The following is a 16312-nucleotide window of genomic DNA, read 5'->3' on the forward strand; positions in this document are numbered from 1 at the left end:
CTTTTGGATTTAAAAAAATGGCGTGTATCATTTATAGTTTTATTTTTGTTTTTAATTTTTGTAGATCTACTATTACCTGTAATCGATTTGAATCTTTGATAATTAATACTAAAAGATTTTAATTTCGGTGAGATTAATTTACGAAAATCGATACAGCTGTTTTGATGTTACAAGGAAAAAATTCAATTCAAGAAAGTTACCTTCTTTCTGTAGTTATGAAGGTATAAAATTGTACCTAGTAATAAAAAATATCAGTTTTATATAAACACTTTTTTAAAATAAAAATAAAAATTTAAAAAGTTCAACTCTAAGATTAAATTAAATTACAAAATAAAAAATATATATATATCGTATGAGTATGTAAAATATATAGTATATTATGCACGTGAAAGCGATTACATATAATTTCCGCTATCAATAATTTCCTTTTTTTATTATTATTATTAATGACTTCGGTAAGCGGCAACTAAAATGATTCACAGGAAAAATAACACTGAGTAATATTTAATAATTTACGTCATCTTTCAACTATCTATAACAGGACAGGTTGGTTATATTAACAAGAATTATCTGACATTTCCAGTTGATTTATGGAGAACTGCAGTTTTTTATTATTTAATTGAATCATACTTTAAGTTTACACTTTATAATATTATTATTTTTTAATAACATTGATCTTTAAAAAAAAAATTCAATAATATATAATTATAAATTACGAAAACAATGACTGTGTAATGACATTTAAAAATAACTAAAAGAATTTTATATTAATTTCCGAAAATCGGTACACTTATTAAAATAAAAAATCAATTATTATTAAGCTCATTTAATTGAATAAAATTCTAATAAAAACACTGTTCTATTCAAAAGAAAATGCATTTTTTTTAAAATTATACACATAAAAAATTATATATTTTATATGTGATGTCACATATTTAAAGATAAATGTGACATTTATTAAAATTCAAGTGTGTGTGTGTGTGTATATATATATATATTTATTTTTCCATTTCATAATTTATTTATTTATTTATTTTTTTTATTTATACTTTACAATTAGAATTAATTACCTCAATATTTCATTACATCAACTTTAATTACACTAATTGACATAACTTAAAGCGTATCAATTAAAGTTTTTTTTTTGCAATTAAACAATGTAATGACGAATTTATATTATACGATAATTAACAACTTTTTAACAGTTACAGTTTTAATAGAAGTACGTAGAAAATCCGATACCTTCCAGTGAAAAAAAAAATTTATACCTTCCAGTGAAGCACATAAAAGGTGGTAAAAAATAATTATAAAAATACAAACTGTTCGACTAAATAATCCAATTATAAAAATTTACCTTAAACAATATTTAAAAAGTGGATTTTTTTTATGAACATAGAAAAAGGGAATATTATTTTAATTTAAATAATAACTCTATTTAATATATACTTGAGTACTAGATCGTGGATACCGGTGATCTTTGGTGGTTGAGTTTCAATTAACTACACGTCTCAGGAATGGTCGATCTGAGTTTGTTCAAGAGTACACATTTACCGGTACAACTACATTACACTAATAAGTCTCTTATGACTTTAATTGTTGATGCGACTATAAATAAAAGTATTAAACAATTTTTTTCGTTTAATAATTTAGTTTTCTTTTAAATATTAAGCAATTATGTAGAAAGGATTATTTATTTATTCATTTTTTTTTTTGCTGCAATGCTTTATTTACAATCGGTTCCCATATTACGTCAATTTTAATCACAAATTATATAAAAGTAAACGACATTTGTACATTTAAATTCATATATCTATGAAAAAATGTACTTGAGTACATGATGTATTGTCGGCTACAATTTTAGTTTATATAAATAAATAATATTTTTTAATGAAAAAAAAAACAGAAATAGGGAAACTGTTATCATTTATACCTATCTCGTCAAGTTTTCGGTCTAGGCTGTATATAAAGTAACTTTATACAAGGAATAATGTATTTTTTCTCCTTTATCTGTCAACATTACCATTGTATTCCATTCTTTATATTTTATTTATTCTTTTTATAATATTTCATTTCTTTTTCTTAAAGCTGTTTTCTTATTTTACCATTTTCTACTGCGTCAATTCGTTATTTTATGGTAGTGAAGTATAGTTTTAAACAATTTGTTATGTTACGTGTATAGCCCATATTTCTCCGAGAAAACATTTAAAATAACTTTAATCTTCTCATTAAATTATAGTATTTAAAATCCTGTTATGTTTTTTAGTTTCATATTAGTAGATAAGGGTTAAAATACATTTTTAATAATGTATTATTTCCTGTTTTTATCCGTGATTTTACTGGAATTAATTTTTTATTAAAAAAAATCTATTATATTATAAATTTAAAAAAAGTTAAATTATATCTTAAAATATTAATCTAATAAAATCGATATGTGGATTTGACCTGTCCGGAAATTTACCGCTTTTTTACAATTAAAATAACCTTACACTTTTAACCATATTCACAAACATTTCAATAAATTAACGGTTAAAGCCCATCTATTTATAATACAACTTCAGTAGAAGATTCATAACGATTATTTGTTACTGCCGATCGGCGGAAACACTGCATGTATGTTTTTATTCTAGAAACTGCGTTCTCCTGTACTTTTTTTAACGAATTTACCAATTTCAATGCGAATTTCTCGAAACGATTTATTACTACCTAAAGATAGTACTGAAACATCGGAAACTGTAGTACTACATTTCTCAGCGCTTCCCATGTCGTGTAGTTACGACACCAGCGTTGGTCGTCTCCAACAGGCAATCATCCGCGTATACATCTAAGGTTACGGTCTAGTAATAATAAACAACCGGAAATACGAAAATGAAGATTAAAGAAAAAGTAACTACAACACACATATGGAACTTGGTCCAGCCGTGACCGATGAAAGATGAAAAAGATGGAGTAAGTGAAAATGAATCGACAAAACCTTAATTCATCAAACTCCTTCCTTCTATCACCTTACAATTTTGGCTTATCGTTAGCACATGTCTCCCTCCGGAGAAGGGAGTGCATTGCATTCTCCAATAAGGAGGGTCTCATCAGGCGCATTCCTGCAAGATCGAAAGGCACTAACGTAGACAGGCCTTCAATGGACGGACTGAAAGGGAATCGTGCCAAGAGAAAGACGCAAATACATTACTACTCTCCCAAGGTCAGCCCAAGTAACGATTTCAAATAATCTCTAAGGATTGGAACGCAATCCACAGTTCCGTCTATAAACAAAACCAATATATAACCACATCAAACGTGAAATTACCAACCCGATAATACGAAAAAACACAGCAGCAAAGGACTTGCCCAGATTCTGTGATTGATAGGGGGATAAGTATCCCCCCTTGCTATCCTTGCGTTCCGTACATAAACTAACTCATAAGTATCAACAGTTATAGTTTATAATGCCAATTTACTGGATAAACTAGCATCAGGAACTCAATTGTGTATGTATATATATATATATATTCTTATATAAATTTTACAAGTATTACAACATAATTAATCTGGCCATGAAATTAGTCAATTTAAATATTTCAACAAAATGTTTTTACCCACCGAGTTGGTCTAGTGGTAAACTCGGCGTCGTAAATCAGCTGATTTCGAAGTCGAAGTTCTCAGGTTCAAATCCTAATAAAGGTAATTGCTTTTATTCGGATTTGAATTCTAGATCGTGGATAACGGTATTCTTTGGTGGTTGGGTTTCAATTAACCACGCGTCTCAGGAATGGTCGGCTTGAGTTTGTTCAAGACTACACATTTACCGCTACAGTAATATTAGAAAGGTAAGTCGCTAATGATTTTAATTGTTGATACGACTAGTATTTAAAAAAAATGTTGATTATAATCATTAATTTATTTTAAAGACAGTTACATACGCATTTTTAAGTTCACAAATCATTAAAGTACTATTCACACATTCATAAAATTTTAATTTTAAAACAAAACCGTTATACGATAATTTTTATTAAAAAGTAACAAAAAATTATAAACAAATAACAGCTGAATTAATGTAAATACACCGTATATAATGTTTAAGGCTCTCGATAAGCAAATATTTACCAAAACCGGCGCCAAATGTACGGTATGCTGTATTCACATAAAATAATATGCACTAGAGACACACCGTACATACATACAATATATTCACAATAGCACAATAAATTACAAGCAAGCAGCCTACCGCACCTTGTAGTTATGTCTACAGGAAACTCTAAAATATTTCACCTTTAAAAATGAACATATATATATAAACGTACACTATATTCTATCCATTGTTTTCATTTGAATTGCTATCGTAAAAGGCGTTGGAATTACAAAAAAGAAAAGGAAAAAATACCTTTGTTTATGAGACAATTACCATTGTTTTTCGTTCTATATAGGACAAGAGTGTGGCGTAGTTTCTTTTTTCTTGGTTAGTTAACTTAATTGGTGAATTTACAGTTATTTTTTCTACTTCTCATTAACTATTACTTTATTATTAATTTTACCCCTAATTAGTATGAATATACTGTTTTGTTTTTTTCATAATTTGTTTTTTTTTTATTTATTTGCATCAATGTTTCAAAACTTTCCTGATATTTGAATAAGATTAAAATTTATACCTTTTATTATTATTCTTATGACCTTACTTATTTTTTTGTTTTATTTATTTACATATTTTTCTTGTCAAAATAAAAATTCATATATTTGTAATTATTTGTTAAACTAGCAGTAAGATTACAGCAAACTAAATCCAATGGTATGTTATTCAAGTTGAATAAAACATTTAATAGTATGGGATTATCTCAACAAAAAATTAATTAAGCATCATTTACAAAAACATAATTAAAAAAAACAACTTTTCAATTAATATTTTGTAAAAGTAAGAAGTTAAAAAAAAAGATATTTTTACAAAATTCAATGAAATAATTTGTAATATTAAAAAAAATCACATAAAAAAGATTAATTCTTTTAATAAGTCACTAAAAGGATTATTTCTTCTTGAGTTAATTTCTGAGGTATAAAACGAAAAACAGAAGCCAATATACATCGTAAACAAACTCGCGCTCTAATAAATAACATTTTATAAACGATATTTTTTTTTTAATTTTATCTCAGAGGAACATGAAACCTTAAAAAATACAAAAAAAAATTTAGTTAGATTATTTTTAACTTTATACAATACATTCGTCATGCTAAATATTATTACAGACGGAAAGAAATCTAAAAAAAAAAATGTAATGCTATTATAAAATTTCAATTAAAGTAATTAATTCGTTAAAATACATTGACGAAAACCTAAAGAAAGAAAATTAACTTTAGAATTATTAAAGTAAACGAAATTACAAGTATGTAATTAAATTTAATTAAATAAAGCAGCCAATACAGAATTCACGTTAGCACTATAAATATTAATTTTTAAAGTGTATTCATAATTATAATCTAAAAATTTATTTATACATTTTTACGTATATAAAAAAATTTCCATTAAAAAAAAATTTATTTCTGGTATTTTGTTAAGCTTAAACAAAAACAGTGATAAATATTTTTAACCGTATAACTCAATTTATACCGTATAACTTTGTTTTGGTATCCATTAAAGAGTTACTGACGGATAAATACACGTATTTCTACGATTTTTTTGTTAATTTTATTGGATAAGATAACTTTAGTATTTAGAGAAGCAAATTTCTTACAGATAGTAGCAGTGGAAACATTTAGTAAAGAAAAATTATTTTTTTAATAAAAATAAATTTTTTTTAATGGGATTTTTCATGTATCTTTTTTATTATAAACACCTATCCATATTTTATATAAAGATAAATAAATTGTTAGTAGACTCAACAAGAAATAAAAATCACTTTTAAAAACACCCAAACAAATAAGAATAATGCAATACAATAAATCGGTATTTAATACTTTTTAAATCGTTTCCAAATTAAAGAATTGTTTGTCCTTAAATAGATGGCAACTTCAAAGTGGAATTAAATATTATTTTGTAATGTATAATGTTTTCTTAAATCGATTTTATTTTGATTGAAAAAATGTATAACCACTATTACAGTATCACAGATGGGAGCGTAATTTAACGAACAAAACAATCCGGAACTGTCAACAGTAACAGATGTTTCAAACATAAGCGTCTGCCGCTGAACTACATTTTGCCGTTGCGGGAGCCACTTTTTTTAAGGAAATTAAATGAACGGCAACGAAAAAAAGATTTTTTTTTGCGAATTAAAACATAAACTGTTTATTTAACACAAGAATATGTAAATTTGACTCCCTAGAACAGAATATTTATTTTTTGTGTCAAGTATGGATTGCGCTAAAATTATAGTAGGTTATATTATGCCAGTCAAAATAATTTCATACGTTTATATCCAAAATCTTGTTTTGACATATATACTGCATATTAAATAAAGATTTAATGATCTATCCTAGCGGAAATTATTCTACTTATTAAAAAATCTGAACAAATCATAAATTAAGCATTACTTATTATAAAATAAAAATTCACAATCTATTTTTAATATAAACTGTTTTTAAACAGACAGTTATTCGATGGGTGAAGAGGAAATTTAAAAAATGAAATGATTATATTCACTTTTAATACATAATTCAATGATAATTCAACCTTCACAGTAGAATATAAAATCATTTACGATTTGTTAACTAAAATGTCTGTTAGAATTGAAAACGTGTCAGACGCCATAGATTATTCTACAACCACCGCCACTGTCACGCATATAATAAAAAGTATTCATCCGCTAAAATAAACATTATTATAATTCGGATGGGTGGTCATACGACATAAATTTAACGTCTGAATCGACGAGAAAATGAATAAATAAAAAAAGGCAAAAAAAAAAGAAATACAACATATCGTACAGTCTGCTTCTGGTGATGAGGAAAGAGAAACCCGATAGGAGAGGGGAAAATGGCGTCGAGAAAAGTACACAAACAGTACGACACATTGCTCATTTATTCTTTCTCTCACTGTTCTAATGTATGTTACAAAGTTTTAAATTATTTTTCATGGAACGACACAATCGTATTTCGTCCCATTTACTTGAACTCTAGAGAAAGCTTCGCGTCAAACCGGCAAAGCATATCGTGTTTTTCTAACAACTGAACAAATAAGAAAACGTACAATAATAATAATACTAATATTTTTAAGCCACTGGCAAGTTTTAAAAATTAAAAAAATATAAAAACTAAGGTAGATGTTTAAAAAGGAAATAAAATTACTAAATATTACGTTTTTATACATATATTTTTTTTAAATACAGTTGTTTTTACAAAGAAAACGAAAAATAACCTAAATAAACATTTTCTAAAATAAAGAAGAAAAAACAATGAAATAGATTCAAAATAAGTTTCAATTAAAATATGATCAAAAAACATACATAACAGGAATAACCACTAGTTATTACTTGTCTAAAAATTTAACATCCATCATTTTTATTAACGAATATTTATAACTATTATTCCATTCCAAAAAAAAAGATATATATATATATACTAGTATCCCCGTCGCAGCTTCGCCCGCGCAATGTGATTACTTGTGTTTTCCGTCACGGGATGTTAGTTTTTGCTGGACATCGATGAATCAGTCAAGTCAATTCGGACAAGTTGCTTTATAAGAGCTGAGATATTGTACTGAAATTATGCAATTACTAAGGCGTTACAAAAATTTAAATCATAACGTTTCATAGAAAACAAACTAAAATTTCCACGTGATTGTCCACGTATTACGCAAAAAATTCTTTTTTTACGAAATTCAAAAGGTTAACTTAATCGTACTTAAATTCTCATCATATGAATACAATTATTATATTTATACGGTAACTGGTCTGCCAACTTGAAACAAAATTATACAACTTTGATCCAAAAATAGTAATAATATAATAACGATAGGGAATCTAAATCAGTTAGATTAAAGTACAATTTATAGAAAACATTTTCTTTTACATACTGCTAGATAAGTATTTACAGGGAAAAATATAAAGTTCGGACACATTAAAAAAGACCGGTGTGCTTTGATAAAGTTTTGGAGTAAAGGGACATTATTAGTGGCGTACTATGTTGTACTAATATTTATTGCGCAATTAATTCTTCAAGTCTAGTACACCTCACGTCGTTATAATCTTTTGGCAAAGTATCAAATTAGAAAGGAATACTGGACGTAATTATAATTATCTGAAAGTAATCAATATTTTATTTTGTTTCATTTGCTGTAGGTAGTAACTGGAAATTCCGTTGCTCCCTTTTTGGATTAATTCCTATTCTTCCTGCTTTATTTAATTAATTCTAAGTGTATCCGGTTCGGGATTAATCATTAATCAGTCAACCTGGCTCAATACACGAAGGAAAACCCAAGAAAGAAAAAAAAACTATATGGCCGGTAGATAGACAAGTATGGATTTTGGGGTATTGCTGGAACCGAAGCTATAAAGAGTGTCTTCCACTTCTGTGTTATAATAATAAATATTATTCTGAAATTTTTAACCTAATTAAGTACCAGACCCATTTATTGCGGAATTTTTATGCTATCTAGTCAAAAATAAATGTTACATTAGAAAAAAATAGTTTTAAATTTCAAGTGGAAGAAACCCATCTCTTTCTTTCTGAAACTGTTATTTTGGGTTTGATATGGATTTTTTTTTTGACGGATATCCTCTCCTTCCTTCTTTGGATAAAGCCATTTTGTTCTTGCAATTTTATTTTATTAATAGATTCCAATCTTACGGTAATACGGTCAATTTATATTAAGCAAAAAAATGAAAAATTGTAATTTTTCATTACCGTTTAATGCTTTCTTTTGGAATTTTATAATTTTTCCTTCTTAATGGAACTTCTCATTTAATGTGTGTTCTTACCAGTAATAATTTAACCAAATACTATAAATTATTTAAATTTTAATCCTCTAACATTAAATGAGTAAACCTGATTTTGTTACGCATCACTTTATAGTTATATTAAAAAAAAATAATTTTTATAAAATAAAAAATATAGTAACTATTATAAAAAACTATAAGACAAATGCGTAAGTTAAATATTGCATAAATTTAAATATAATGTTAACATCCAGTTAAATTAATGCGACGTTGAGAATTTTGATCGGACATATAAATATATAATATATGTGAAAATACACTCCAAGAATTATGGATATATCTTATAAATAGCTCGTAACTCATCCTACACCCAATAAAAAATTTAATAAATAAAAATATAATATTTTTTGATAACTGAAAACTACATTAATGACAAAATCTAAAATAAAAATGGATAATGCTGCGCTAAAATAATGAAATATAATTTCCTAAATAAATATTAGCCAATAAATAAATACTTCATACGTATAAATTATAACCGATTACTTGGTTGTAGTGGTTAAATGTTAGTCTTTAAATTAGCTGGTATTCGGTTAAATTCCAGGGAAAGATATGGCATTTTAATGCTATCAGGTCATCCATGTCATATTAATAAAAATTTAATATATAAATAACATAATTATATCGGTCACTTTAGAAATAAAAGGTTTGTGCTATTCATAGATTTTTTTTATACGACTTGTAATACTACACCGCAATTCTCAGCTACGCACATGTAATGGCAGTTGTATTGATTCGGGTAACTTAGATTAGTATTATTTTTTTTCTATTATGTAATTTGTTTCATCAGGTCCAGATCACCAGGTCCAGAATATGTTATTAATTAGAAACGAAAAAACGGTGAGGGGAAAATAAAACTGTTTTCGGCCAGGATTCGAACTACCAACCTTTTGCAATGAGAACGGTAATGATAACCAGCTACGGCACTTCAAACCAAATATTCCACGGATAACGAAAAGGAGTGGTCTAAAATTTACTAAAAATTATTGCGGGGTAAACCACGACAAAAAAAGCCTTAAATTGAAGAAGAGAATTAAAAAAATATAAAATCAATGAATATAAAAAAACGAATTAACCTACATTAATATGTAAAAACACTATACGAAATAAACGTGATGTTCCTATGTAAAAATAAAATCAATAAAGAATAAAAATAAGAACTGTAAAATAATTAACTGTTAAATATTTAAAAGTATCTTAGACAACTATAAAATATTGTACAAAACATTGAAGTTTTGTCTAAAGAGTAGTGTTTATTAAATTACAAGAAAAATTGTTTTTATAAAAAGAAAAAAAAATTAATTCAACTTTCAATAAATTAGTCCGTAGTTCTTTTAAATCGATAGGTGATTTATTAAAATCAGAAACTGAAGCACAATAAAAATTCCTTTATCGCAGTCAAATTATTGTACTCTATATTACAAAAATAGTTTTGTTGTCTATTTTGATGCAAATAAATACTGAGATTTTTTTTTTAGGAATAAATTATTACTAAAAAAAATCATTGTTAGATAAATAAATACAAATACATGAAAATTTAATAATTTTAAATTTATTAAATATCATTTTAAATGAATCAGGTACACCAAATAAATATCTGACAGCACATTTTAAATATTATATTTTTACGGGAAAATACAATGGAATAATAGAGATTCATTAATGATAATACGCTTAGTTGATTAACTAAGTTGGTAACCTTAAGCTTAATTGATTAATTAGTTAGTTCAGATGATTCAAAGCGATATGGTTTGATCTAGTTTCAAACGAAATGAAGTCGATCATTCCCAAAAATGTATTATATAATAAGACGTAAACAAACATTTTGAGTACCGCTAACAGAATTATCATCACTAATGAATACGCCCGTAATTAATCGCATTTACAATAGTACGTATTCCTAAAAACCATATTTAAGCAGTTTATTCAATATTTAAAGTTACAAACTAACCGTGAATAATTTTTTCAAATTCACCGCATTTTTAAATTTATTAGGTTATACTTTTTAACATCCTGTGCGTAATTTTAGTTTTTTTTTGTTGGTTGTTTTCATTTATTATAATAATTTTTAATTAAAAATATAATTTTAAATTAATTAATAATCAAATCAATATACATTCGTATAAAAATACAAAATTCAACATGCTTTTTAAAAAATGCGAAAATCGTTGAGAATTTTTTTTCTAAAATACAATCGGAAATATCAAATTTAGATTTATATTTTAAATTTACTTTAAAAAATTAATAAAATATTATTTTTAAAGAAACAACACTTACATATTGAAATAAAAGTAGGCTTACTTGATTAATAAAAAAAAGTAATTATTTAGAAATACCATTAAAAAAAATGTTAAATTCAGTATATTTATTCTATGCATATCTACAATATTAATTTTAGAACCAGAAAAATTCAGTCAATTCCAGAAAAATAACTATACAGATTTTTCGTCCAAAAAAAAAATACATCAAAAAATTCAGAAAAACTAAACGCGGTTTTTATCATTGTTTAAAAGTGTTGGAGAGATTTAGAAACCAACAAATTTAATTGAAAGACTCAATTTAAGTATGTGAAAATACATAACGGAATGGTATCGTTTAGTTCATATTTTTTTATGACATAATTTACTAAGTTAAGTAGAAAAAACAAACGAAAACTACGATTTTATTATTATTTAAAAAGAATGTTATTAAAAAAGAATTCTAAGTAAAATAATACTACTTGCCAGAAAAAATTATAAAATTTTAGATTAATTCAAATCTTCGAACAAAAACAACTTTGATTTATAAAAAAACTTTTATGTCGATCAGCTTTCATAAATTATCGCGTAAACAATTACATGAATAGTTTCGTACACATTTTATCGTACAAAAAAAAAATCTGTAATTCATTATACAACTTGTTATTTTTTCTTAATTAAATTTTTTTATTAAAAAAAAAAATTTCGTATAATTTTTTTTTTTAATAATAGTAATAATGTAGTTTTATTATTTTTTTAAAATCAACATTTAAGTAAGTTAAAAAAAATTAACGTTGATAAATAATCACGAAGTAATATTAAAAAAAAAGTATTATTAAATTTACGAAAACATAATTAAATCTTGTCCGTAAAAAAAAAAAATGAATATTTAATTTTATAATACTTTATGTAAAAGGTATAAAAAACAAAATTTATTCTTTTTCTAAGATCATTGATATATTTTAAATAACTTTTTGATATTAATTCAAAACATTTTTTCATTAAAAGAATAAATCGAAAACATAAAAATAGGTTTTATTGAACTAAATGTTTTTTTTTTTTTAATTTATCGTGAATTTTTTGTTTTATAAATCAGCACAAACTTTTTGAAAACTACATTTTGTAGTTGTTACGGAAAACTCCTATTAAAAAGATTTCTATATATATATTTTTTTAATTATTTATTTTCTGCAACAAAAGATGTTAAAATCATCAAAAATTTAAAATACCGGTAGTTAAAAAAAAAAAAATCAAAACAAAATGTAGGCAATAAAAATGTTTTAAAAATTAGTCTCAAATGGATTATTGTATAAGTGAGGAGTATTTAACAAGTAACGATTGCTACGGTTAAAAAAAGTAGACCTATTCATTGTAATGTTGTTGTTGTAGTAGTGAACATGAACGAATGCGAATGTGAAATATGGTATTAACAAACCAAGAGAGAGAGAGAGAGAGAGAGATAACAGTACATATATACATAGACTACAGTGAAATGTAAACAGTAAAAAGCTACGGGAACAATAAAAAATACAAACTCAGTCGGGAATACGGCCCATAAATCTCAATTACTAAGCCCTGCTACCGAGTGCTCAGTTTGCATGAAACTAACAATAAATTAAAAAGGAAAACGAGGTAGGATCAGTTTCACAGAACACACAAACAGGTTAAGTTTAATGCTTGTGTTGTGTACGTATACGATACGGTACTGATGCACGTGTGTTTGTGTGAGAGGAAACTGACTGGAGTTTCAGATAAGGTTAGGCGACGCTTGTTTCAGAAGGGTTGGAAGCCAGTCGCTTTCTTACGTCACAAACGACCTGATATAAACATTTTACTGTTATTATTACTATTATTAGCATCCCAGCTGTTCATTTAATTTGACGTCAAAATCAAATAATTTAAATAGATTCGTTGAAGAAAAACAAAAGCTGCTATATGAATTCTTATAATTAACCTAAAACATCGTAACATTCTTAAAAAATATATTTTCATAACAGTGTAATTTATTATTCTTGCAGACTAAAAATGTATAACATTTTATTATTTTCAGTACTTTATTTAATAAATTATATAATTTATAAACACGGAACCACTATACCGCATTATTCTTTGATTTTGTCCTCGTTTTTATCGATATAACATGTTTACCAGTGACACTCAAAGGTTAAATTATAAAAAAACAAAATACCGGATTAATACCAACCACAACTGAAACTTCTTTTTTCTATTAAATGTAACGTTTAATAATTAACTAGTGTAACTTTTAATTTCGGGAACGTTTTTCGAGATAAATCTACATAGAAACAAATTCTATTTGCACATTCTATTATAATTCATTTAAAAAATATTTTTTCATAAATGAACAATACTTTGTACATCGAAATAATCGATATTAAATAAAAATATATACAAAGTTTTTTTAAATTCGTTTTATTTTTTATAAACGATTATATGCATTAAAATAATTTTTGTAAGATCAAAAATATATAAACGTAACATAGCAAGAATAAAAATAATAATTGTTATTAAACAGAAAAAAATTGCTTATGTTATTAAGTTTTTCAATTACCCTATCCCATAACATATAACATGAATAGGCAATACTGTTTTCAAGTAATTTAATTTAAAAAAAATAAAACAACAGGAAGCTTCTAATCATACTAAGTAACTCTCAAGAAATAAATAAAATTGGAATTAACAAAAACAAAAAAAAAGATAAATTCAATAATTCTCTGTAATTACGTAAATTTATAATCTTGTTACTTATTATCGTAATAAAAAAAATATAATCATGAAAACATTTCTTCAAAATAGAACCAAAGTTAATGATTTTAAAAAAAAATGACTAATAAAATATAATAAGAAAAATTTGCAATAATTTATTTTTTTTTAGAACTCAATTAATTTTTAAAATATCATATAAAATAGAAAGCACAACAATAATAACGATATCATGAAATAAACAGAATTAATAGAATATATAATTTAAATTAATAAGATAAAGAAGGCAAACAAATGTTTTATTACCCTTTATTTTTATTTTTTTATAAAAACTATATTAAATCCGGATTTATTTGGAAACAACTAGCATGAACTCCCAGATTAGTTCATCAAATTTTTTTAACAGAAATATTTAAAATCAAACAAAATATTGCGAACAGAAATTATATTTTTCTTAGCATAGTGTGATTCAATTAAAAATACGTTATATTATCGTAGGATAATGTAGTTTCTGCCATTTAATGGTAATGAGGTTATGGCCACTTATTATGGTATTATCTTATGTAATTCTACTTATAAGTGAATGAGTACAATCATTTTAAACAAAATGAAAAAAAAACGAACAATGTTTTATTTTGTACTATTTGTTAAATATAGATTCGTAAAATATACTAAATAATGGAACTAAACAATTTTAAGAGATCACACGGGGTACAAACTAACATACTCTCAAAAAGAAAAATCATAATTGTTTTTCAAAATAGTTAAATTACACAACATAATAAATTTACTTATCTGGTAATTAGTTTCGTAATTAATTACGCTACAAAATAATTCAACGTGTTAAATTTTATTATACATATTTAACCCGTAAATAAAACATTTACGTTAAAATGTACGTAAATTCTATTTCTTTTATTAAAATTAATTGATTTAAATATAAAATGATTATACTTTTATAAATAAGAGATCTAAATAAACAAGATTTAACAGTCCAGTTCATAAAAAGAAAAATTAGTTTTATTAACTTTATACGACTAATAAATAAACAACTTGTCTATTATTATTATTAACATTTTTTAACCGACAAATACGATAAAAGCACCTTTTCTTTAGAAATTAGATGGGCAAAATGTTACAAATATATTTTAAAAAAGAAAAAGTTAACGGTGTTCGATTAAAATATGCAAATTTAATAACATTAAAATCTTATTTCAGCAACGAAACATAAAACCAAAGTTAATTGAAACAAAAGATTTATGTATAATACTATTTATAAATATGTATATGCTAGTTAAATTAGGTTAATAACACGGATAGTTGCGGTTATTACACGATTTAAAATAAAACTAGTATCTTCGTAAAAATAAAAATACATCAAATAATGAGATTTTAATAATCATATTAAAACGGTAATAAATAGTAATTGTTACCTGTAAGATTAGATTTATCATCAGTCAACGGAGTAGCGATACCACTATCTGGCCCGGCCGGGGGCAACCTCGGTTCAGCAGTGGCCAAAGGACTTCTTTCGGTATCCGTCCAATGACCGCTATCGGCACTGGAACATAGTAAAGGCGGATCGCCTCTTTTTGTCGTGGTCGTCCCGGGCCGGGTAGGATCGACATAACGTACGGATTGGTAGGCCGTCGTCGTATTCGTAGTAGTACGCCGAGGTGCAGGTAAATTGTTGATGAAAGGAGATCTTCGTTGGCTTTCCGCTCGCCGGTAATAACAAGGATGAATCATTAATAATGGTTCACTCCTAGTACCGGCAGGAGGTTTCGCCGCATTCGGAAGTTCGTATTCCACACTGCAGTCCACGTGCAAAGGACGACTGTAGTCTTTATGAGGCGGATGCGATGTCCTTGCTGCCGTTTGATCGTGGTAATCCGGATAACATGACGCGGCAGCAGCGGCCGTAGTTGTCATCGCGAATTATAATTATAATAATAAATTATTATAACAACACCACCACACACACACGGCTGACACACCACACGCACACTCACTCACCACAATGTTTACGACTATAACACAACAACATATAAACCATCCGGCAGTCTGGTCTCGACTGAGCGCTCCGCCGGTCCGTTATCCCCACCACGGGCGTACGATTCCCCCACCAAAATACTACCTCCTTTTAAAAACCCTCACCCATCACAACGTCCCGTCTACTGTACACTACATACAGACTGAACACGGCCGTTCGTGAAGGCATAAAGGAAACTAAGCAAATCGATAGACATTTTTCAAGTGTAGAGGCACCGACTCAAGATCTTTTTAAGGGGCCACCTCTCATTATCGCCCTTTTGTTCCTTCGCACTTTTCTTTTCCCTACCCCCCTGTTCCTTAAAAAACCGCTACCCCTTACCATCGCATAAAACGACTCATTTAGAAGACAAAGTGTATTTGTACTTCTATCTCTCATATATTTTT

At 26.4% G+C, this 16312-nt stretch overlaps 1 protein-coding gene across 2 annotated transcripts in view; it reads right to left on the reverse strand.

Moving 5' to 3' along the window:
* corto (centrosomal and chromosomal factor corto) overlaps positions 1 to 15890 on the reverse strand; it is a 635431-nt gene extending 619541 nt beyond the window's left edge. For both annotated transcript variants that reach the window (XM_075365273.1, XM_075365272.1), the window contains exon 1: positions 15307 to 15890. In XM_075365273.1, coding sequence (XP_075221388.1) covers positions 15307 to 15805 — 499 coding nt within the window. In that variant the 5' untranslated portion in view covers positions 15806 to 15890. The remainder of the gene's footprint in view (positions 1 to 15306) is intronic.
* Between the last annotated feature and the right edge of the window lie 422 nt (positions 15891 to 16312).

This window comes from Lycorma delicatula, chromosome 5 (genome assembly GCF_047948215.1).
Source record: "Lycorma delicatula isolate Av1 chromosome 5, ASM4794821v1, whole genome shotgun sequence".
Classification (NCBI taxonomy): Eukaryota; Metazoa; Arthropoda; class Insecta; order Hemiptera; family Fulgoridae; genus Lycorma; species Lycorma delicatula.